Consider the following 22,668-nt stretch of genomic DNA (forward strand, 5'->3'; position numbering starts at 1 on the left):
GACCATTACAGACATGATTCATCTAACCAGAAAACCCTTAAAATCATAAGGAATATCCCAATTATTAATCCCATGATGTAAAGGTTAATTTTGAAGGTCATTTTAATCTATTTTATTTTTCTTAATTTATTATATGAGTCACTGATAAATCGAGTCTTGTAAGAAATAGTATTAATTTAATGCTATATTTATAAATTAAAGGAGAAATGAGTTATGATAACATGATAGATATAAGCAGCCTCTAAATTCTAATGTTTGTGTGACAAAATGGTTTTACTGTCATTTTCAGTCGCATGTTATTTTTGGTGGTTTGATATCACATGATCATGACTAAATGTTCAATGCAGCAATCATGTTCAAACAACCGTAAGAAAAAGTATATTACTTGCAGTTAACTACATCATCAGAACCGTTTGTCTGTCCGTCTCTTTTTGATCGACTGATGTGGTCGTCTCCATGGGCCTCACTAAATGGGCCACAAGCAGCCCATTCCAATTCGACGAGCAAAAACTGTAACTGCAGATGAAAACTCGAACGGACAGCGAAAGCCCTAGCAAACACCTCCTCACCGGCGAAAATGCGATCTCCGATCTCCAGATTCTTATCAAGATCCATCCTTTTCCTCCACCGCGCAACGCCTTTGACCGCCGCCACTCGCCACCTATGCGCCGTCGCTTCTCCCGAGGCCAGGACAAAGAACCTCGACCGAATCGCCGACGAATTGCTCAAACTGAACAGGATCGAGCTTTACGATTACTCGATCCTCTTCAGCCATAAACTCGGTCTCAACCGCTACGGCTCCTCCGTCTCCGTCCCCGCCGGAGATCTCCCCGCCGGCGCATCAGCCGCAGCCGAGAGCAAAGCTGCGGAGAAGACGGCGTTCGATGTGAAGCTGGAGAAGTTCGAAGCGGCGTCGAAGATTAAGGTGATAAAGGAGATAAGAGCGTTCACGGAGCTGGGGTTGAAAGAAGCCAAGGAACTAGTTGAGAAAGCTCCTGTTGTTGTGAAGACAGGTCTCACTAAGGACGAAGCTGAGAAGATCATGGAGAAACTCAAAGCTGTTGGTGCTGTTGTAGCTTTGGAATGAAAATAAAGTCTCAGACTCTATCATCAGACAACAACTCTTATGAATGATTGCTACTCCTGTCTGGTAATAACTTCTTCATGTAATACTACATTTTATAGAAAGGTTGTTTTTTTTTTGTCGAATAAAAGTCTCAGACTTTATGATAATACAACTCTTATGAATGTTTCACTCCTGTCTGGTAATAACTTCTTCCTTTTGATCTTCTAGAAAGGTTGATTCTTTGCGTTTTGGTCTCTGGTATCTGCTGTTCTGAGTTGTAAGCAGAAACAGCTTCTCTAACTCGAGAGAGGTTGTAATCTGCAGAAACAGATTGTGTTGTGTGTTCTTTGATGTTTTTTTCTCTAGTTTTTGGAAACTTGACACACACGTCTTGAGTTTAGTTTAGTGACCTAGTAATTTATTGCCTTGACCGTGGCAATCTGATGCAACGGCGATTGAAACGTTTCTCCGCATTTGTCTACAAAGAATGGAAACAAACAGAGCCCCACAAGCGATGATCTGACCTCTTTCCACAACCAAAGCTGGTAGTGACTCATGCACTCATAGATCGATTCTTTAACGTCAGACTGATAGAAAAATAAGTTGCGGAAGATAGGTAAGGGAGGCTTTTTAACCTCTTCATCGGTTTCGAACCAAGATCCCAGATTCCTCTTAAGGGTTTGATGATATGAACATCACAGTGGACAATGCGCATGACAGTCAATATAGCAGCACTGTAAGAAGGATAAAAAAACTGGGCTGATACATGAATGAAGAAGACCAAAAAATTGGATTTTTGTTTCGGTTTCCCCAAAATGCTGCTCTCGCGTTACGGTTTTTGTTGTTAGGAGGGTCATTATAAGCAATACTTCCATCTCCAACAGTCTTTACTTAATAAGCAGCAATGTCGCTTTGTTGTGCCCGTTTTCTCACTAACATACTTGTTTCTTTGGAGTGCCAAGAAACGAATAAGATGTCCACTCTCATCAAGAATTGGAGCGCCATTATACAAATAAGGTTAGCTGCTCCTATAGCAAAAAAAGTCCGATCTACATCTTTCTTCTTAACTTCACCTGTCGCTCCAAAATCAACACCATCAATAACAAGATAATCAGTCAAAGAAACCGAATATGATGAGACTCAAAATTCGTATGAATAAACAAGGAAAGTAGAAGCCTCACTTTTGCTGCAAAGAAGTTCCATTATCAACCCTAACACTCATTTCATGTAAGCCACTACAATCACCATGCCTACGGATATTGAAAATGGAAGGTCCAGGATATAGTGTTTGACCTCAAGCATCACTGATATGGCTCCAGCAGCTTCTTTAGCAGCCTGCAAAGAGGCTGCATACGTTACTCTTTAACGTCCCACATATGTAGCCTCGCTTCCTGAAACTCATACACCTTTAGTCTCCTAGTGTAGTATCGAACGTCCTGACAAAACTAGAGGCAAGGTTTGTTCATAATAGTGTTTTATTATATTTGCAAGTTTTTAATTATCTAAATAAATGGTTCTACTTGTTTCCACATAGTCAAATCCGAAAGATATAGGTAAGTAATAATATTCTTATCATCACAAAAATAACAATATATTTCACGTGGACGGCTTGTTTATTATACTGGATAAAATTGATCAAGTTGATTATAGAAAGTTCCTGCTGAACACATTAAGAACTCTAAATCAATTAAATATTGAGAACGCATACGTTGAAAATTTCCACTTTATTCGCTTATGACTAGAAATAAACAAAACTCACGAAAAAAACAATGTTCTTAAAAGTCAAACGTTAATAAGAGTCAAAAACCAAAGGCTTGACCCGCACTGAAAATGTTGCACATGGATCATGATATAATAGTATCACCAACACTCAAACTTCACATCCAGAATTTTTGCTTAATCCCAAAAGCTTTCAAAAACAATAATCACGTTTATATGGAAAATACATCACAGGCGTTCATGTCTCAGAGTTACCTTAATTCTCAAGAAACCGCTACACAGGCAACAAAAGATTACCTAGCTTCACTCCATTCGTCCAGAAAGCAACCTTCAAAGCCCTTGAAGAGACCTATATCATCGCCTTTGAACCCCATGCATCCACACGTTTACAGAGTCGAGCCAGTAAACTTCAAAGAGTTGGTTCAGCGTCTGACTGGTGCTCCTGAGCACGAGCCTGTGGCTAACCCGTTCAAGAGTTTGGATGATGCAGCAAAGGATAGTTCTCCATCCTTCGCGTTTGATCTATCATCGTCATCATGGGGAGACTTATCACTTCGGAATCCTGCAAATATCTCCAGATGGTAGCTTATATTTTTTTAATCTCCTTTTTCTCTTGCAGATGCTTCCTTTGATTGAAATGTATCAACAAAGAAAAAACTATACAATATTAATAAAGAGTGCCTTCAAAAAATATCAATAAAGAAAAAATATATGTTTATAACTTTATATGAATCTGATTGTTAACTTGAGGAAGTATAACGGTGGAATGAATTTGCAATATCTACCATTTTAATGTTCAGGAAAAAAAATTATTGATCGGAGTCTCTGTATATCTATAAACAGATCATAATATGTGGAAATAATTTTACACTTTCCTATTAAAGAATATAGAACCAAATCGCGTTATTGATTCTATTATATATGTACATAACATATAGCAATAATTTAACACTTCCATTAGAAAAACTAATTGAATGATTTAATGATTCTATATACACACTAATAACATGTGAGGTGATTTGAAATTATTGACAATTGGGGTAATTGACCTAAGGGTTATTATTCTTCTGTGTATAGATATAATCAAGATGAGCCGTCAATGTTCTTCTCATCAAGCAATCTTCGTTGTCGTCTTTCTCGCAGCTCTCATCGGCTGCTTCATGTAGTTTTGATTCTATCATTTCCTGAATGTAATCAAATATAAATTACAATTTTTTTGAACTATATATAAATTACAATTGAAAATAAATATATGATTACGTATAAATTCTAGTAATAGCATGGGTACTTATGACTAACCAGACTACGTATGTCGGCCGGAGAGATTGTGATGGAGGCGAAGTCGGCCGATTCAGGGCGGGCCGTGCACGTTTGCGTGGCGGTGCAAAGGAGGAGAGTTATTATGAGCAAAGTAGAGAGATTTTCCATTTTGTAATTAATTTTTGGATGTTCATATCAATCACCAAATCACCTTTATATATAGACTAGAGAGAATCTTGGTCAACTGTTTTCTTAATCTAGTCTTTATCTTAAGAACAAAAATAGACTGTTTGATTCTTATCTTTTATCTTCTCAATGTTCTGATCTTTCTCCCAAACAATTTAATTTTAAAATAATAGATAAATACATACTATCAACACGAATAGTTAAGAAAAAAAAAATTTAAACAAGCTATCCCAAGAAAACCCTAACGCTCTAACGCTCCGAGGCACGGGGCTCGAGGTACTCTGTGATTCAATGCGCTCCGACGCCGGCGGCGCGTTTTTTCGCCGGCGCTGGCCACTCCCGACAATGTTGTCCTCTGTCTTCATCTCTCTGCTCGTTTCTTGTTTCATTTTTCGTGTGCTGCGGAGTCGTAGCGTTTTGTTAACATGAGAAAGGAGTCCCCGACGGAGCCTTCGATGGAGACAAGAGCTTTGGTTCGTCGTCTTCACTGCAGTTCTCCTGACGGTGCCTCCTCTTTGGTGGGTCTCCTCCCCAATGATGAGTCGAGAGGGTTCTCTCACCACCGTTGTACTCTGGTTCACGGGAACGTTTCCCGGTGAACCTCCCTCTGGCTGTCGATGGACAAGCCACACCGTCGACTTTGTCCTTGCTCTTCAATTGCTCACGGAGTTCAGATCTCAACGTACAAACTCTCACTTTCCACCGGGAAGTGAGACAACAAATCAACTGGGTGTTGCTCCTTTTCACTTATACGACGCCAGAATCCAAATCCACGACAACTCAAGCCTAAATCTGGATCTAATCCGAAGCTCTTCACTTTCCTCGCCTCTAAGTGTGTTGTCATCTTCCCCTGCGTGCCCTCTTCTCAACCGCGGCTTAGCTCACCTTCACCGACCGTCTCTTTCGCCATCCGGCTTCGATGGTAACCCAGCTTACCTCAGTGAACCTGTCTCTCCGCCGGCGAGTGCCATATATCTCTCAGTCAACGTCATACGTACCATCTCCGACCTTCAACCTAGATCCATGCCATCTCGTAACTTCCCGGCGTATGCTTTTGCTTCTGAACTGAGATCTATACCTAAGTGGGCTTGGCCCAACTCTTTTGCTGAAGCTTATAACCAAATTACCAAGATTCTAAAGGCCAGACTATCAGTTCAAGACGTGAGATATTTAGCTGCTGGTCTGAATTCTTTGGATAATTTGAAGATTTCCCATGGGTTCATAGGAGTTTATAATCTGAGATTATTGCAATATCACTTCTTTAGGAAGAATTTGTCACCATCCTCCTCTAGTGAGGAGAGTATTTCACCACCATACCTTCCTTCAATGAATGGAGATGTCCTCTTGGGTTCTATCCCAAGCATTTGTTTCAACTTACTCACCGGTTTGTCACCTTGTGTAGCGGTCTGTACAGGGCCAGAAGGTGCAATTGAGATTACTTCGGTTCTTTTCGTTGGTGAGGGTTGTCCCTCAACGTCACTTGTGACTATTTCTCAGCTGTCCGACTTTGTCGTGAAGGTTCTCCAGACGCATTCAAGCATTGTCTTGAGTCCGCTGTCATTTTCATATGAAGATTTTTCCTGTTTGATTTCATTTCTCCTTGTAGTTTATTGTTTGTTTTTAAGAGGATGCTTAATTCCCTCTTGTCTTTGTAGTTTTTGAAGTTATGTTTAATGAAAGTTGTGTTTCAAAAAAAAAACAAAAACAAGCTATCCCAATATTAATTTTATACACTGCATGCATGCATATCAATCTGCGAACTATCGTTAGTTCATTACTTCATCTCAGCCCAAAAAAAAACTGTGTGAATGAATCTATAAGCCCAACAAAACTTAGATCCATCCCCAAGTCCATATGTTTTATGTTTGAACTTTGAAGAGCACCTAAGCGCTAACCTTCTCTTTGATTAACCTTCTTTTAAGGTTTTTGGGTTTTGAATGGTTTCTCGATGGAAAAGAAAAGCTCATGTTGATTTAAGTTGTAGTCACGATTATAGAGCAAGAAAACTCTAAGTTGGATCTGACCAAAGAAACACAACAAAACAATCATTTAGATCTGGTCTATGCGGGTGTACTTGGTCTCGGGTCTTGTTTTCTGTCTGTGTGGATGCAGATTAGGAGGTCTTTCGCAAGTTGTTCTTGCTGAGCACAATCATTAAAATATGTTCATCAGGCAAGCCAATTTCTACCAGGTGCAGATCTTGTATTAACTTCGGGTTTTCTCTTTTGTGGCAAGCATTTTTGTACCGAGTTTGATGTTCCATTGGTTAGTTGCTCTTCTCGTTGTTCCAGCTTAGTTTAGCTAGAGTGTCTGTTTAGTTTTTTTTTCACTATTCTGTTTCTAGTCTTCCATGTGTTTCTGTAACAAGATGAAAATTAGTAATCAATCTTAACATTTTTACTAGAAAAAAAAAACACAACAGAACGAAAAGAAGAGCAATGCACCAAGAACCGAATAATAGGGTTTGAATAAAAATTAAATCAAATATAAAATAAAGCACGTACTACTTATAAAAGATAAGGTTACATATGCATATGTTATAAATTTTATTTTCGTTTTATTCTTATATTAACAATACAAGAGTGATCCACTAAATGCCTTTTAAATTAAGGCACAATGGTAATAACACCTAGGAAAAGTCATAGGAGATGGTGAAATCACAAGGGTCTGGTCTGACTCTTGGATCAACCCGTCATCTGATGTACTCCCTACGGGCCCTGTCCTCCCCCAAGATCAATACTTGATGGTCTCAAACCTCATATCTAGAGAAACAAAGGAATGGAACAAAGCTTTGTTACAAAGCTCTCCCCACAGCTAACAGAGTTTATCTTCTCCATCCGACCAAGCACCACAGGCGCATGGGACTCTTTCATCTGGACACAACAAAAAACAGGGATATATTCAGCAAAGTCAGGCTATTACTCAGCACAAATAGAAAAGATCCAATCGACAACTACATTTTTAAAATCACAAAACTGGAATTGGCAAAAATATGTTTGGTCACCCAAGTTACTCCCTAAAGTAAAGATGTTTATTTGGCGATGTGCATTAAACAATCTACCAACAAGAGAAAATCTGAGAAAAAGAGGTCTACAAAACATACCCTATGCGCATGGTGTGGAGCCGAGGAAACTTTGGAACACATACTCTTCCACTGCGAACCAGCCAAAGCAGTTTGGGATCTATGCCCTTGGACTGCTCCGCTGAACCCTCTGGCTTGCTCCTCCTTCAAAACCACCTTACAATCCTCGCTTACAAAGGTAAACATGCCTCCAATTGGAACCTTGGATAATATCTTTGCTTGGATTTGTTGGAGCTTGTGGATCAACAAAAACCTTTTCACCTTCGAGAATAAGCAATATACATCGATGGAAATCCTCTCCAAATCGATTGCACTACTGAAGGAATGGGAACATGCCCAACCCCGAGCGCTCAACCAATAAGCATCCCTCCCCCGCAAATCTCGATCCAGATTGCATCGCCGGCTACTATCTTCTGTTACACAGACGCAGCTTGGAACAAAGACTCCAAAGTGGCGGGTTTGGCTTAGATCTTCACGAAACAAGCAGGAGAAGAACTCAACCGGGGATATGTTCGTCACGCATCATGGATCAAAGATTGGTAGAATTTTTTGGGGTGATATCTGACATTGAATCGCTTATTGTTTCCTCTTTCTTTACTTTTCACGCATCTTTCATCTCTAAATCTTCTAATGGGCATGCAGACTCTTTGGCAAAAACCTCATTTTATAACAGATTACTACTGTTGGACTCATGCCCACACTAACCTTATCCTCTTTCTTTAATAAATTTATCAGTAGATAAAAAAAATTAAGGCACAATGGATAGTGAATATATTAACTCTGGTTTTCAAAGGCCTTTTAAACATACCTCTCGATATAAAATTAGAAATGGCCCGTTAAAGGAGAGATACAAAGGTATTTTGGATGGAGTGACGACCCAATAAATTAAAAGGTGCTAAATCTTTCATAACCAAGTTCCACAATGAGCTAAGCAAGCATATAAACAGCGATACTATTTCTCAATAACATTTTTTGACGTTTCCTCAAAACAAAATTTCATTAAAAAAAATACAAACTATCGTTAAGTATTGGTTTTTGAGTTATATCAACAACAATTAGATATAATATCAAACTTGTGTTCAGTTCGGAAAAGATGCCACCAATAAAATGGATATGAAAACTATTATTCATTGTGTCTTACTGTAATTTTAGTTTCTAAAATTACAATTCTCAATGAAATTCATCTTTGCAGTTACTTTATTTAACTCCACACGCAACAGAACTTTCTATATATACGAACTATAAATATGGATTGCAGAACTTTCTATATATACGAACTTTAACAAATGATCCAACCTGTCCACAATAAATTAAAACATTGATTGACAATTTTATAAAATATTAATAACGCAGAATGAAAAAAATGAATGGCTGTCATATTCAGTACATTCCATATTCTAACTATTTGCTATTTTTATTTTGATTTATTATAATTTAAATAAACAAAAAGGGTAAAACCAGGCACAAAGCCCTCTCTTTGGTCTCATTCTTATTGCCTTTTCATGAAAAGCCAAAGCCAATAAACAGTGTAAATAAAATATAAGAATACAAGAATATTTTGAAGACAATTCAAAAGGGATGAGGCGCCTTCCCAGTTTATTAGAGTTTTCGAATTTTCTCTGATATATGAATATTCGTTCGGATTAATTTTGTCGTTATAATCAGGATAAGCGAGAGATATGAACATTAGAAAACATATGAAAATTCAAAATCCTCATACTATTCTTTGATTTGCGGTAATCAAAGCTTGTTCCAAAAATTTGGAGTTAGAATATCATAACACCTAGAAGATTCTAATTCGACGTGGCGACGTTATAAATCACAATTTTGTTACCCTTAGAGAGCATGGTTAGCTTTAGATACCCTGAGTGTCTTTTTGTCAATTTTTGCGAAATAATATCTGACCAATAACGTTTTAAAACAAAATTAGAATTTTGATTACAGAGTTTCTTTTCGAAAAACAAAGTAAAAAGAGTTTCTCTTTTCAACGGAGTGGAATATAGCTATGACCTTTTTGTATGTATACTATATACGACGTAGGTGGGCTGTATAAAGAAAATACTCCAATTTTGTCTTCATTCATAGTAAATGTGAGTGAATCTAATAACTTACTGAATAGTTTTTGAATACAAACAAGTCAAGGTGACGCCAAAGGATGGATCCAATCCATGGTTAATTGGCTATGCAGAATAAAGAGAGAATGACATAAGGATTCAGATGTGACGTGACATATTGGACTATGACATTTCAGACCTACAAAAACAATTTTACAACTTCTAAATACTCGTATAATAATAACAACCTACAATTATATAACCTCAATTTTTGTAATTCTTTGTAGTTGTTTCACCAGTATTAGCACTTAGGCCATCTCCAATGGAACTGCAAAATACTATTTTAGTGTTATTTTTACACCAAATCCTCTCTAATAGAACTGCAAAAATCACACCATTTTAGTGCAACACTAAAATTTGACACCAAATTTGGTGTGACACTATTCACTACACTAAAACACTATTAATCCCACTAAAATACTATTCACTTATTTTATTACTAAAACATACAATTAAATAAATGATAAATAAAAAATTTAATATATATAATATTATAAAATAGTTTTAGTGCCCTTAAAGTTAAAAGTCTACCAAGCTCGCAGGTTTTGAGACTAGAGCTGTACCAAAAGCTGTAAATTTACTGTAGTTGAATTAAGTAAAAAGTGTCGTTAGTGGCCTAAAGCTAGATCAGACATGGCATACATAATACAAAAAACAAGAGAAAAGAAGATACATCAATATATCAGTCCCTTCCGGAAACATCAGATCAAACTCAATACTTCAATAGTATTGTCTGTAATAACTAATAAGTAATTAAATACATATTGGAAAAGGCCCAATGGGCTATTTATTTCTTTGTAAGCATGCGAATCTTAATATAAAACTATAAAAAATGAGAAGACATGCTTGGTCGCTGTCTCCGCTCTCTAATCTTCTCTGTGTATTATGAATTTCTCTGCATGCAAAATCTAATTTTAGATTTCGTGTTGGATTCTATACCTTATATTCCCAATCTACCCTTGCCATCAAACGTCGATATTAGTAAATATTTCTTTTTTTTTGGTCAAACAACATTAATAAATATCTCTCTTTTCTCTCTTACACAGACATTTATACATACTAGGACCTTTTCCGGGCTACGCCCAGATTAATTTTCTATAACATTTTTATAATACTCAGATCTTATGGATCGAAAAACAATTATATGTCTATCAAATACAAAACTTGTTTAATGGTAACTTGAAAACAATATAGTTTACCCCTTTGTTTCTTACAAAGCGGAGATTCTCTGAAGTTACTTTACTTCCTTCACCTCACCTATGAACATAGGGTTCCAGCGTCTTCGTATTCGTATGAATCTATCAAATCTTCTACGTGGCATATTTAATCTTACCATTTATGAATTCTCATGAGGCTGAACTTTAATTACCAAGATTCTTTTAAATAATTATGTTAACATAGTTGATATACGAATTGAGATGTCTGAGAATGATCCTATTGGAAGTTGAAATATACGAATTGAGATGCCTTTTAAATATAAGACCTTAATTTTTGAACAACTTTCTAGATAAGACCAAAATCAAGATTTTAGACAAAAATCAAGATATATATAAAATCAATCCTAATTTAAATATATTATATAGTTTCATGTCTTTGTGTTTAATATTATCTTTGGTTGTTGCTTGTTTTGGTAAATCTAAAGTTTGACTAATTTAATGAAAAATTGGTGCAGATGTTGCGTATGTTTGTGAGAATTTGAGTTAAAGGAAGAGTTGGTGGAAATGCCTTCATGCAAACACATATTTCATTTTGATTGTATTCACCTTTGGCTCTGTTCTCACACCACTTGCCCTCTCTGTCGCTCCGCTGTCCTCATCTCTTCTACCAAAACCTCTGTGGAGGACGACAACGACCATCCAAACTCTTCTCACACTTCACCGGTGTGACTCATAAACCCGAAAGAAATAAGCAAATACAAATTTTGTTAGTGAGTAGATCATCAATACAAAAATTGTAAATCTTCAAATTTTATTAGATTTTGATGATGCAAGAGACTGTATTACATCACACTACAAAGTGAATATATATATATATTGTGTCTTCTGCCTGAGGACTTATTGTTAAAAAAAACCCTAACAGATGAAGTTACTTGAGTAAATAATAAATCTGAAGTTTCACGTAGAATATTCATTAAACACAGAATATTTTGCTGATAATATATATTTTATAAAGAGTACAAACAACCTTATATCTAAGACAGCAAGGTAAGTTTGATATATGCAAATAAGAATCTGAAGGGTTTTCCATTGATGTTCTAAAGAAATCAATGTTGAGTGGCCATCTATAGCAAGTGAAACCCATAACTCAAAAAGGAAACACACATATAAAATTCAGAATCTATAAAGATAAAGAACATAAAAGGATGATGATGGTTTTACTTTTACCTGTCAGACCATTGCTTTAAGTCCTCTTCTGATGGTTTGAGATGAAGATCAACTAATGATGATTTTAAGAACTCGTAAAGTTAGATTGTCATCGATTATCCAGATTTTGTCCCTTGCAAAACCCATGTTGATCCAGAGATCCACAATCTACAAAAAAGACATACATACTCACTTTCAATTACAATGTTCATGCGAAAAGATACAATAATGAGAGAACTAACTTAAAATTACATGAGGATAACAAATATGAATCCTTCCACGCATTGATTTTGGGGGTTGAAACCAATACGATCATAATCCAGAAATCTAATAGCGAGAGAAAGTGAGAATCTAATTTGGCCATCGTTCAATCTTATATATGAATCAACCGTTAATAAATCGGAAAAGCTAAAAGTGTCATACCGCCACCTCCACGGCCACCGTATTCACCTCCACCACGGCCTCCTCCACCGCCGCTTCCTCTAGACTGAGACTCGTTGACGGTGATGGTACGTCCGTTGAGCTCCTTTCCGTTCATCTCATCAATAGCATCCCTCATCGATTTCTCATCCTTGAAGGTCACGAATCTGAATCCCCTTGATCTTCCCGCTCACGATCGTTAATGATCTGTCATAAACCAAATCAAAACAAAATATCAGCAAAACAATCTCACAAAATCTTCGTAACGATGATGAACCAAAGAAATCGTAAAATTCTCCCGACTCGTAAAAGCAGCAGGAAGATTAAACGTACCGATGAGACAAAGCAAGTAACAGTAACAAAGAACATAGTAACAGAGTAATCGAATCAAGTAACAGAGAAACATAGATCGGAATCAGATCCGCCTAGGATTGAGAAGATGAATATTAAAGGGATAAATTGATTTGAGGAAGAAAACGAAAAGATAGATCGCAAAATAATAAATTGACGTAAAAGAATTTTTTTTTTGTTATTTGTGATGACATGAATTTTTTTTGTTATTTATGATGACATGGCAATTTGATAGGTTGTGAATTTTTTGCTGAGGTGGCGTAGTTTAGGAGGTTTCTTATTCTCCTTTTTTTAATAGTGTTAGATGTATGTAAGATTTAATTTAATTATTTATCTTGATTTTAATGATTTGTCTATTATTGTGTTTCTCCTTTCTCTTTCACCATACATGCAAAATCTCCTGCATTTCTGTCTTGTTCGGGTAATTATGTAAATAACAGTGGTCCTAATTTCTAAAAGCTTAAACATTGATCCCTGCGAGCAACTTTTTTGTACATGTGTTCATATGAGATACGATATATACTTTTTAATTGAAATTATCCATTTAAATGGGTTATAACATTAATATAGATGACATAACCAACCAAATGTTTCTGCTTTTATGGATAGTTCTATATGTTGCACTTGATTGTAGATTCTTAGATAGAGCTAGTTTTATTCAAATCCATACCCAAAAAGCTGGACCAGAATGTTATTCGTGGATTTGTGTGGCTGTAATTATTTAAGCAAATGTCGTGATTCTGAGGGAATTAACATGTATAAATTTGTTTTAAGCGATTGGTGATGTTAAGTGAAAAATATGAATTACTATCTAAGTAAAAAAAAAAAGAATTAGATTGTACAGCATTAACAGAGTAAGCAAAGTAAGTGAAAAAATTATTTATATCATCTATACTATTAAAGTAAAACTTGTAATAGAATTATGCTCATGCATTTTAAACTTATTTACAATTCTATGTCATTTTTATATTTATGGTTAATAAATTTAATTATTTCGTTGACAAAAAAAATTATTTCAACTGAATTACTATATATTTCTACTGTAGCATTTAGGACTTCAAAGTATACATCATTGATAATTACACGGTACATAAATTACTGGTTCGGTAATATCGTAATACTCTGAAAAATTTAGAAAAGCATAACTATAACAAAACTGGATCTCACACGGTCCTCTTTATTTACTACAAGAAGATCCATCTGGAATTTTTAACAACCATTTTTCATATTTAATCACTTTGGGCCAACTTTAATGTTTTACAATTTTTAATAAGATATTAATGTTTATATGGTAACAATACATCATTATAAAACATTTGTTTAAAAACATACATTATATTGTTATAAAACCTTTCAATAAATAAATAATAGTATCTTGTTATAGGTATTAATAGTAACAATCAATAAACTAAATGATAACAATTTTAGCTAGATGGTAACAATCACATATTTATATATGAAACTAGAGTCGGCCCGCCCTACGGGCGGGATATGATTTATTTGTGATCTAGATTATTGTTTTCTTATATAATTTTGTGGTTGGTATTTTAGGTTCATATTTGCAAGAGATGTGAATGAAAGACACAAAAAAAGAAGAAAAAACTCAAGAAAATGGTTCATGTATCTTTTGTTTGTAAGTAATTTTTGTTTTGACTTTTTGCGACGACAATATTGTTATGTCATTGTTGAATAATTTGTATCTAACAACTAATGTATACGATTCTTTTTGAGATTCTCGCCAGTTGTAAGGCCTTTGAATAATTTTCCAAAAAGAGAATCTCACCTTTGATGAAAAACTGGCAATCAAAACATTAGATATCCAATTGGATTGGACATAGTGTTCAAGGGTTAGGACATGTTCCTGATATTCATCGGTTTTATTTTTAAAGTTTATTGTTAGGTGATACTTGGTTCAGATAAAATAAGCTATATTGTTTATTATGAACAAATATAAGGATTTCTAGACTATTTCTTGCTTGATCTTAACATTAAACACAGAATTTCAGATTATCAGGGAAAGAATTCATAATTGTTTCTATGTGCCATTCGAGATTAGCTAGGAAGATATTTTTTCATGAAATTTTTTAAATACATCTATTTAGATACAATAAATTTAGTCTCTTGTTTATATCATGAAATTATTTTCCATTTTATGTTTAATGTTGTATATTTTATTTTTTCATTTGTTTTGATAGTGTGTAAATTGTTTTTTTTCTTTTTCTCAGTATCTTAGTTTTTCTTAACTTAAACTCAATTATTAGAATAGGAAAAGTTTAAGTTTTTCTTTAATCATGGTTGAGTTGATAAAACGTGAAAAGGCAACAATGTTATTGTATTCTCGTAATTGGTTTTCTTATAAAATTTTCAAGTGAAATTCAGAAGAACTAATATCTGCTTCAAGTGAAGTTATTTAATGCATCCTCCAAGTAAAACAATTTGAACGACTGGCCAAGTGTTTAGTATTACAAAAGTATTCAGTAATATCTGAGCTCTTTATGATATTTAATTACTAAGAAATTTAAAGAAAAAATAACATCGAAAGTATGAAACAAACAATATAAAGCCATAACTTGCCCTCCCTCATCTATTCGATACTTTCCTCATACTAAACCATATCTTCATAACTTAAGTTTGCTTCCTCCACCACTATTTCTTCCTTTAAGCTTAAAGAAACTTCAACGTCTCAACCTTGTTTTGTTTGTGGGTACAAAGATAAAACTTGAAAGGGATTTAACGGGTTAAAGTGATGCGTACATTGGTTTATACCGTGCACCAGACGCTAACACCAAGGCTTCTTCAGTTTAGAAGCAATATCCAACCAGCAAAAAGGAGAGGCCATTCTCAGGTCACTCCTCTTCACGTCACTTCGACGATTTTAACTTCCACAAGATCAAATTTTTTTCGAAGGGCATGTCTCAAATCTCATCCTCTCACTTCCTTTGGTCGCCAAATAGCACACCCTTCTCTCTATTTCCAAGCTCTCGAGCTCTGTTTCAACGTTTCCTTCAACAGGATTCCCACCAATCCAAACAGTCAGTTTCAGACTCAACCCTCGCTCGCCAACGCTTTGGTCGCAGCTCTGAGGAGAGCACATGCGCATCAGAGGAGATGGTGTGCGGAGCAGTAGCAGAGCCAACAAAACCAGCCGTTCTTGGCGGCTACCTGTGGATACTTTTTCGAGTTGTTCCTTTCCAGGCCTAAGCTTTCTATCCTTTTCAACAGCCTTATCACAGTCCTTGATGCACTCGTCATACTGAATCAAACACATTCACATTAGGTTCAACCTTGTGCCAAGTAAATTATCATATTGCATCAAACATGATCATGTTTAGACTCAACCACATACCAAGTGAATCACTATAGACTAATATACATAAGAACTAAACATGGATACATAAGACTAATACACATAAGGACTAATCCCAGATGATAGATCTGTTAATTCTTGAGAGGTCTACTACTTGAAAATGCATGGTTTCCTCAGAACACATCTTGTAAATAGATGACAGCAATATACTCAATAACATAGGCAACTGTCACAAAGTAACAACTTGCAAGATTAAGATAGATAAAGATTAAAAATTCACAGCGAGAGAAATGAGATGTACGTACATACAAACACAAACAGAATAATTCTGATTCTCCAATGGTTCAACATGATTTCAGACTCAATTTTTTTTTAAGGCTTTCTGCATCTCTTCGATAACCAGTTAACTCCAGTATTATCTGACTGGATTCCAGGTAACGAAACTGACTCCAAATCCAATTCTACAACGTACCGGTATGGGTTAGACGCAATCAAGACATGGCTAATCGACTCATGTCCCTTCCAGTGTTTCTCCACTCCGACGGAAACTTACACACCGTGAAGATTCTTCAAACCGTCTTTTCCTCCAACATCTCCGGCCAACTACATTGAGGCTTATTTATCAAACGACTTGGAGTGAAACATTAAGAGGGATTCATACCTGAGGAGGGAGGAGTCGGGACTGAGCAGTTGGCTTGATAAGAACAAACTAAACGAATGAAGGCTTTTAGAAGTGATGACGTATTAGGAGGTAGATTGATTTAGAAATTGTGAGGATGATGCTAAGGGGATGGAGCCATACCTTTTTATAGGTGAGAATCACGTGGTTGACGATTAAACCACAATCGCCGTTACAGAATCTCGACAGTCTCTTCGTAGATCGACGACGAACGAAGAACACGGAGGGGAGCAGTTGATAGGGCTTCCGCAGAAGACTGTCTCGATGGGCCGCAGCGCGTAACGAAGCCCAACAGCGAAGTTTAGTGAAACGGTGCGGATCCTATGTGTCTTCACTACAGGGATCCTATTTCCAAGCTGGCATCCTAGCTGGCATCATCAGGAGAGATTAAACTCTTCTTTATATATAAAGATATATATAAATGGTAAGAAACACAGGTCAGCCCATTTAATTAACTAATCAAAATATGGTTTTAATAATTTAAAATTAATTCACAAGCTCAAATATAATTAAAATAATTTATTGTACAATTAAAAAGCCAAACAATAGTTGATTTGTTGGTATAAAAAATAAAAATGAAACTTATAATACTTACAACAATATATTATTTATTTAAAAATTCAAATTAGATTTTAAATTGAAAAAATTCTGCCCTTTAAAATCTAGTTTACTCCATAAAATTCTCAATAAATTGGAATTATATTTTCTCTTAGTTACTGTTTAATTTGAGAAAAATACACTTTCATTATTATTCTAGATGTGAGGAGGGTAACAATATTTTTTCCTTTTTCACATTTTTTCTCTCATTTTCTCTTTTTACAATCCTCTTTTAAATCTTGAAATTACCAATCACACCTATATTCTGGTGTATTTCTTACTTGAACATAAGGTGCAAATCTCAATGTAACTATAACTTAAGATGTTTGAAGAAATCTAATGACATCTTTAGTTATATATTTTTTCTTTAATTAAATTTTGTTGTATAATAAAACCTTTTTTAACAAATTAGTGTCATTGCAAATTTTACATTAATTTATCTATTTTATCCTTAATTAAATTAAATAAATTATTAAAATTATAAAAAAAGATAAAAATTAATCTGCGTGAAAAAATCATAAACAACGTCCAATTTGAAACAATATATACTAGTATATTACAAAGTTTATATTTTTTCGTCACTACTAAGATTAATAAAATTAAAGTATATGTATTCATTAGATTCTTCCAAATTTTAAGTTCTAGCCTAACTGTATGTCTTAGTATCTATCTAAATATACTTCCACATTTCATTACATTTCATTAAGGCCTTATAAATCTGCAATGACTATTTAATTTATAATCGAAACCAATGACTATGAATATTTCACGGGTACAATAGTCATTCAAAAGTCACCATAAGGCCAAAGAGTCGTCTCTGTCTCGAAGATCTACAGCTGCTTCGCCTGGTAACAGAAAATAAGTAAATGGTGAGAGATCTCATGTGGCGTTTTCCGTTTGCCTTCTCAGTCGCGAATTGGGAGGATGTTGACATTTTGTTTATCTCGTCGTTTGATTATTTCTTTGTCAGCTATCTGTGGCTTGATTATAACTTTCGAAATTCATTTACGATTCAAGGAAAAATAAAGACAAGTATCATGAAAAAGACATAAAAATACCAGTCGGACCCAATAAAACTAAAACTAATTGGATATAAAGCCACTATTAATTTTGATGTTTGGTGGAATTGTTAATCATTACCAAAACCAAAGGAAGGAACGAGGGACCTCTACGTGCATATGATTTCCCTCCAAAACAACTGCTCCCACTACCTTTTTTCCTTCCAACAAAATCATCCACACTAGAAAATCTGTCTCTTGTAATCACTTTCATGCAAAAAAAAAAAATTATCTTACGTAATTTCTTTTGTAATCTCAAATTATTGCTTTTCCGGTTCTATTATTTAATGATACTATTGTTTGGTAAACATCTTATCAATAATTATTCTTCCTTAACTTTACCTGATATCTCTTATCTTATTCTAAGGTTATGTTGATTTCATTTTTAGTTGATTCATATTTATAGTTGATCGTATGTAATATAAAGTTTATTTGTCCCTTTAATATATTCATTTAAAAGATAATTAATTTTAATGCTTTAATCATTAAAATAAAAGTTTTTGTCCATTAAAGGTTACCACCGCTTAATCCATCATTAGGCAAATATTAACTTTGATCAAAAGTGTTTAATCAGAGAAATCTTTTTAACACAGAAGAAACTGAGAACATTTAAATAAATAAAATCTGATAGGGGTAAATTATTACATGTCTTAACGTAAAAAATATCAGTTAACCAAATATTTTATTTTAATAAACAAAAATCTGTATCGATCAAGACTGCTAGAGCAAACCCAATGGGGATTTATTAGCATGAGCTTTTTAAAATACATATATATGTATTTTTAAAACCTTTGGTTGAAAAACCCCATTAGGGTTTGCTCTTATGTCATTAAAAATGGCGGTTCTAAGTCGAGAAATAATAATTGTTGTATATAATTCTCATTTGAATTCCCTCTGCTGCATGCTGCAGGTATTTGACCGACGACAATACGTTTAAAGGAAAATTATCCAACAGAAAGAAAATGTTTCTAGACTTCTAGTGGTAAGGTATAAGCATAATTTTTTTTTCTTTCTTAAAATTTTAGATTACTGGGAAATACTCTTATGAAAGATTAATAAAGTAATGTAAAAGTATAAAAATATAAGGTTTAACAATGATAAACCAAACTGCTTCGATATAAGCAGAGTTATGAAATTAGTACAGTGACCGAACTTAGTTATAGACTTATAGTTTAGGTTTAATGAAAGATGATAAAGATAATCGGAATTAAAAGACAAAAAATGCGTTAGTTACAATAAGAAATTAAGAATGGAAAAACGAAACCAAATATATACCAACGTCTAAAACGATTAAAAAAAAAACGTCTAAAACGATTCCATACACAAATTTATGTTTTGTTCAAAAATTTGGCTACTATTTTTTGTATATTCCGACGGCAACACAAAATATTGATCAATATTGACTAAACTATTTCCATTTTAAAATTGGAAAGCTCTGATGCATAATAAGTCAAAGTGATTAAAGATGGATGGGTGGTTCTTCAGCAAAACGGCGCCGTATAGGTGTCTTATCCTACGTTACAGCTGGTCGTGGCAGAGATCATAGGGCCTACGTATGTTTGAGGTTTACTGTACGTAAGACTTTATAGAGATCTAGTTAGAGTTCTCACTGTACACCTAAAAATCAAACTCGTAACATGTATACACACACACATGCACATTACGTACGTATATAACTTAGTTTTCCAAAAATTATAATCTATGAAAAATGTTCTAAGTTCTAACCAACTGATTTCTTTCTAGTTACATATTATTGGAAAACAATTTATTCGTTTCGTGCATTGGGATCTAGTTCGTCCTTTTCCAAAAAAATCTCCTTAACTCAACATGTTATTTGATCAAAAAAAAAAAAAAACTCAACATGTTATTAAACTCTTAATATAATTTGTTGCTGAATATACAAACATGTCACATATATAGAGACAGCATTGTGTACACATATTATTGTCTCATGTTTTACAAAATCAAATATAAATACGAGTAGCGACCCACTTGGTTTGAGGATTTTGGAAGATAACGATATAAAAAGATGCAGCTCAAATGATCCAGAGTTATATATGTCGGGTCATTTAGAGCCGTGACCAAAATTTTCGTCGTAATTTCTACGGTCGCTGAAGAGAAATTTTGGACTTTTCTTTAACCTTTTGTCTGTTTATAGGTTTGTATTCGTATTTCTTTTTCCCAATAATATAATATGTAATGTTCAAAAAATAAATAATATGATATGTATTATGTTTTGATAAAAAAATGATATGTATTATGTATGTTCACCATAAGTAAAACGATTCATTTCAATATTTAACTTTTTGTGTGTTTCGAAATGAGTTATAAAAAATGTTAAAGCCTAATGGAATACAATTTATAAAATGTTTCGAGAGTGCGTTTGAATGTCCTAACAAAAAAAAGTTATAAACTTTAAAATGTATTTTGATATATTTTGGAAAATTTAATATGATACTCCCTACAAGTGTTCTGTGTGTTTTACTGATAGCTGTATTGGAACTGATATCTCATATGACTCATATCCATTAGTCAAGCCATAACCCATAACAATGTATTAGCTTTGAAATGTATATAGATGCTTTACAAAAAAACATATAATATGTGGAAGGTGGGGATTTGTAGGGCTAAAACCCAAAATAAATTATTTTTTGAAAAGAAGTGAATAAATTAAAGAAATGTCTTTCTCGATAAGAACACAGATCCCAACGTCTTCAAACAGCAAATGTGTGTGCTTTGTTCTTCCCTCTTAGAATAATATAAGAGTACTCTCAAAAACCTCTCCTATATCCTTAGAGCATGATTATCCCTATCACCTCTTATGGGTTTCTTAATAATTTTTAATTAATAAAATTAACCTAAGAATTTAAGTTAAGAAACTTCTATTTTGAATGGTCCAATGGGAGTTTCTTAGTTAAAGGTTCTTAGAAAAAAATTATTAATTTTTTTAAAAGATAAAATTTATTTATTAAATAAAACATATTAAAAGATAACATTAAAACATAGATTTGAAAAACAACATAAAAATAAAGATTAGTACAATAATCGAAAATAATCTGAAAAAAACATTTGTGAATAATATTTGTGATCAAAGAGAGATAATGAAACTTGTTTGGTGAGAAGAAAGAATGAAAGTTGTTTGGTGAGAAGGAGATAATGAGACTGTGTGAATAAAATGCTTGGTGAATCACAACTTTATATAGAGAAGGAGAGAAGAACCAAAACCAACATGTATCTAACATACAGACAATACTCGTGAATTGCATATACAACAAATATATACAACAAATCTCGTGACTTCTTTTGATTTGAATGAACGCCTTGTGACTTCTGTTGAACATCTTATATGATATCAACCTGTTATAGAAGGAAGATTGGCACTCTACGGTTAAAAATATAACACACACACACCTCAAACTGACACCGATTAACTTCTATTATGTTTCACTTTCGTCATAGGACTTTGAGTGTTACTCAAAACAGTTCAATACTCAGACCTACATGTAACACAATAACAATGCCTAAATCGTACTCTTGTATCTTCTAGCAATGCCTCTCTTCACAAACAAACAAAAAAAACAAGATGTTACCTTCATATCCAACATGATAGCAACGGCTTTGTCGACAAAGAAAGAGATACATAGATGGGACTCCATTGGTTCTGTAAGTTCTGTTCAACTCCATCCCTAGGCGTATCATCTGGGCTGTAGTTTCCATTAAAAACAGAGAATGACAAATGATTAGAATCTAGACAAGACACATAGGTTTTACCATAAAAGAAAGCAAGTGTTTTTTTTTTTGTTACCCGAAGATGACAGCGTTCCAGAGCAAGATGTTGTTGTTAGAGGAGCACCACTGATACCAGCAGGAGGATCTTGCAGCAACCTCCTGGAATCCCTCACAAGTCTCTTCCTTGCTGGTGTTGACATCTCAATCTCTTCTAAACCATAAAAACAACAACAAGATTAGAACTTGTAATCAAACATATCCATGATGTCTCAATTGCAAACATTTCTTACAGCAAGCAGAACTCTCTCAAATAAACCATAGATTCATATCTTACAAAGAGATAGATGAAACCCGGAACAGGAATTACAAACCCTAATTAAGAAGATAACCAATTAAGACAAACCACAACCCTAAATCATCGATATCACAATCAGTCGACCAGGATCAAGACAAGATTAAAAGTGGACGAACCTGTGATTCTCAATGGAGAAAAAGAGACGCCGTGAAGAGATCAGAGAAGCCGGAGGAGACCAGAGAAGCCGGAGGAGATGCCGTGAGGACGGTTTCAACTTTCAATCGCCAAAAGAGAAGTCGAGAAAGAAAGAACAGAGAGAAAAGAAAAGAGAGAAAAGAGAAAAAAAATAGAAAATTTTCTGTGCTTACACGTGTTCGAAAAACCCCTTTAAAAGCGGTTACCAAAATCCCTTACTAAGGATCGGTAATTGCCTACTGTTTTA

At 34.4% G+C, this 22,668-nt stretch overlaps 4 protein-coding genes and 1 long non-coding RNA gene across 5 annotated transcripts in view; 3 read left to right on the plus strand and 2 right to left on the minus strand.

Moving 5' to 3' along the window:
- LOC103835100 (probable disease resistance protein RPP1) overlaps nt 1-22,668 on the plus strand; it is a 531,820-nt gene that overhangs the window by 158,592 nt on the left and 350,560 nt on the right. The gene's annotated exons all lie outside the window — the stretch shown is intronic.
- LOC103835042 (50S ribosomal protein L7/L12) lies at nt 542-1,314 on the plus strand. Its single transcript, XM_009111139.3, has one exon. The coding sequence runs from the start codon at nt 578-580 to the stop codon at nt 1,085-1,087; it is 510 nt and encodes a 169-aa protein (XP_009109387.1). The 5' UTR covers nt 542-577; the 3' UTR covers nt 1,088-1,314.
- Nucleotides 1,684-6,645, plus strand: LOC103835043 (VQ motif-containing protein 29). The gene has a single exon (XM_033277250.1). The coding sequence runs from the start codon at nt 2,897-2,899 to the stop codon at nt 3,368-3,370; it is 474 nt and encodes a 157-aa protein (XP_033133141.1). The 5' UTR covers nt 1,684-2,896; the 3' UTR covers nt 3,371-6,645.
- Nucleotides 3,830-4,213, minus strand: LOC108869402 (putative phytosulfokines 4). The gene is made up of 2 exons (XM_018653731.2): nt 4,085-4,213; nt 3,830-3,969 (listed from the first exon to the last, which is right to left on the minus strand). The coding sequence occupies exons 1-2, from the start codon at nt 4,211-4,213 to the stop codon at nt 3,835-3,837; spliced, it is 264 nt and encodes an 87-aa protein (XP_018509247.1). The 3' UTR covers nt 3,830-3,834.
- Nucleotides 6,754-22,650, minus strand: LOC103845320. Its single transcript, XR_004450214.1, has 9 exons — nt 22,403-22,650; nt 22,008-22,142; nt 21,793-21,906; nt 16,671-21,559; nt 16,530-16,592; nt 16,341-16,482; nt 12,544-15,814; nt 7,335-12,417; nt 6,754-7,104 (listed from the first exon to the last, which is right to left on the minus strand). It is a non-coding gene; the product is annotated as an uncharacterized LOC103845320 (long non-coding RNA).

Source organism: Brassica rapa, chromosome A08 (genome assembly GCF_000309985.2).
Source record: "Brassica rapa cultivar Chiifu-401-42 chromosome A08, CAAS_Brap_v3.01, whole genome shotgun sequence".
NCBI classification, from domain to species: Eukaryota; Viridiplantae; Streptophyta; class Magnoliopsida; order Brassicales; family Brassicaceae; genus Brassica; species Brassica rapa.

Coding starts and splice junctions, on each gene's coding strand:
- LOC103835042 (XM_009111139.3), top strand. CDS start 578: ATGCGATCTCCGATCTCCAGATTCTTATCAAGATCCATCCTTTTCCTC.
- LOC103835043 (XM_033277250.1), top strand. CDS start 2,897: ATGTTGCACATGGATCATGATATAATAGTATCACCAACACTCAAACTT.
- LOC108869402 (XM_018653731.2), bottom strand. CDS start 4,213: ATGGAAAATCTCTCTACTTTGCTCATAATAACTCTCCTCCTTTGCACC. Junction 3,970..4,084: donor CGGCCGACATACGTAGTCTG/GTTAGTCATAAG, acceptor GATTACATTCAG/GAAATGATAGAATCAAAACT.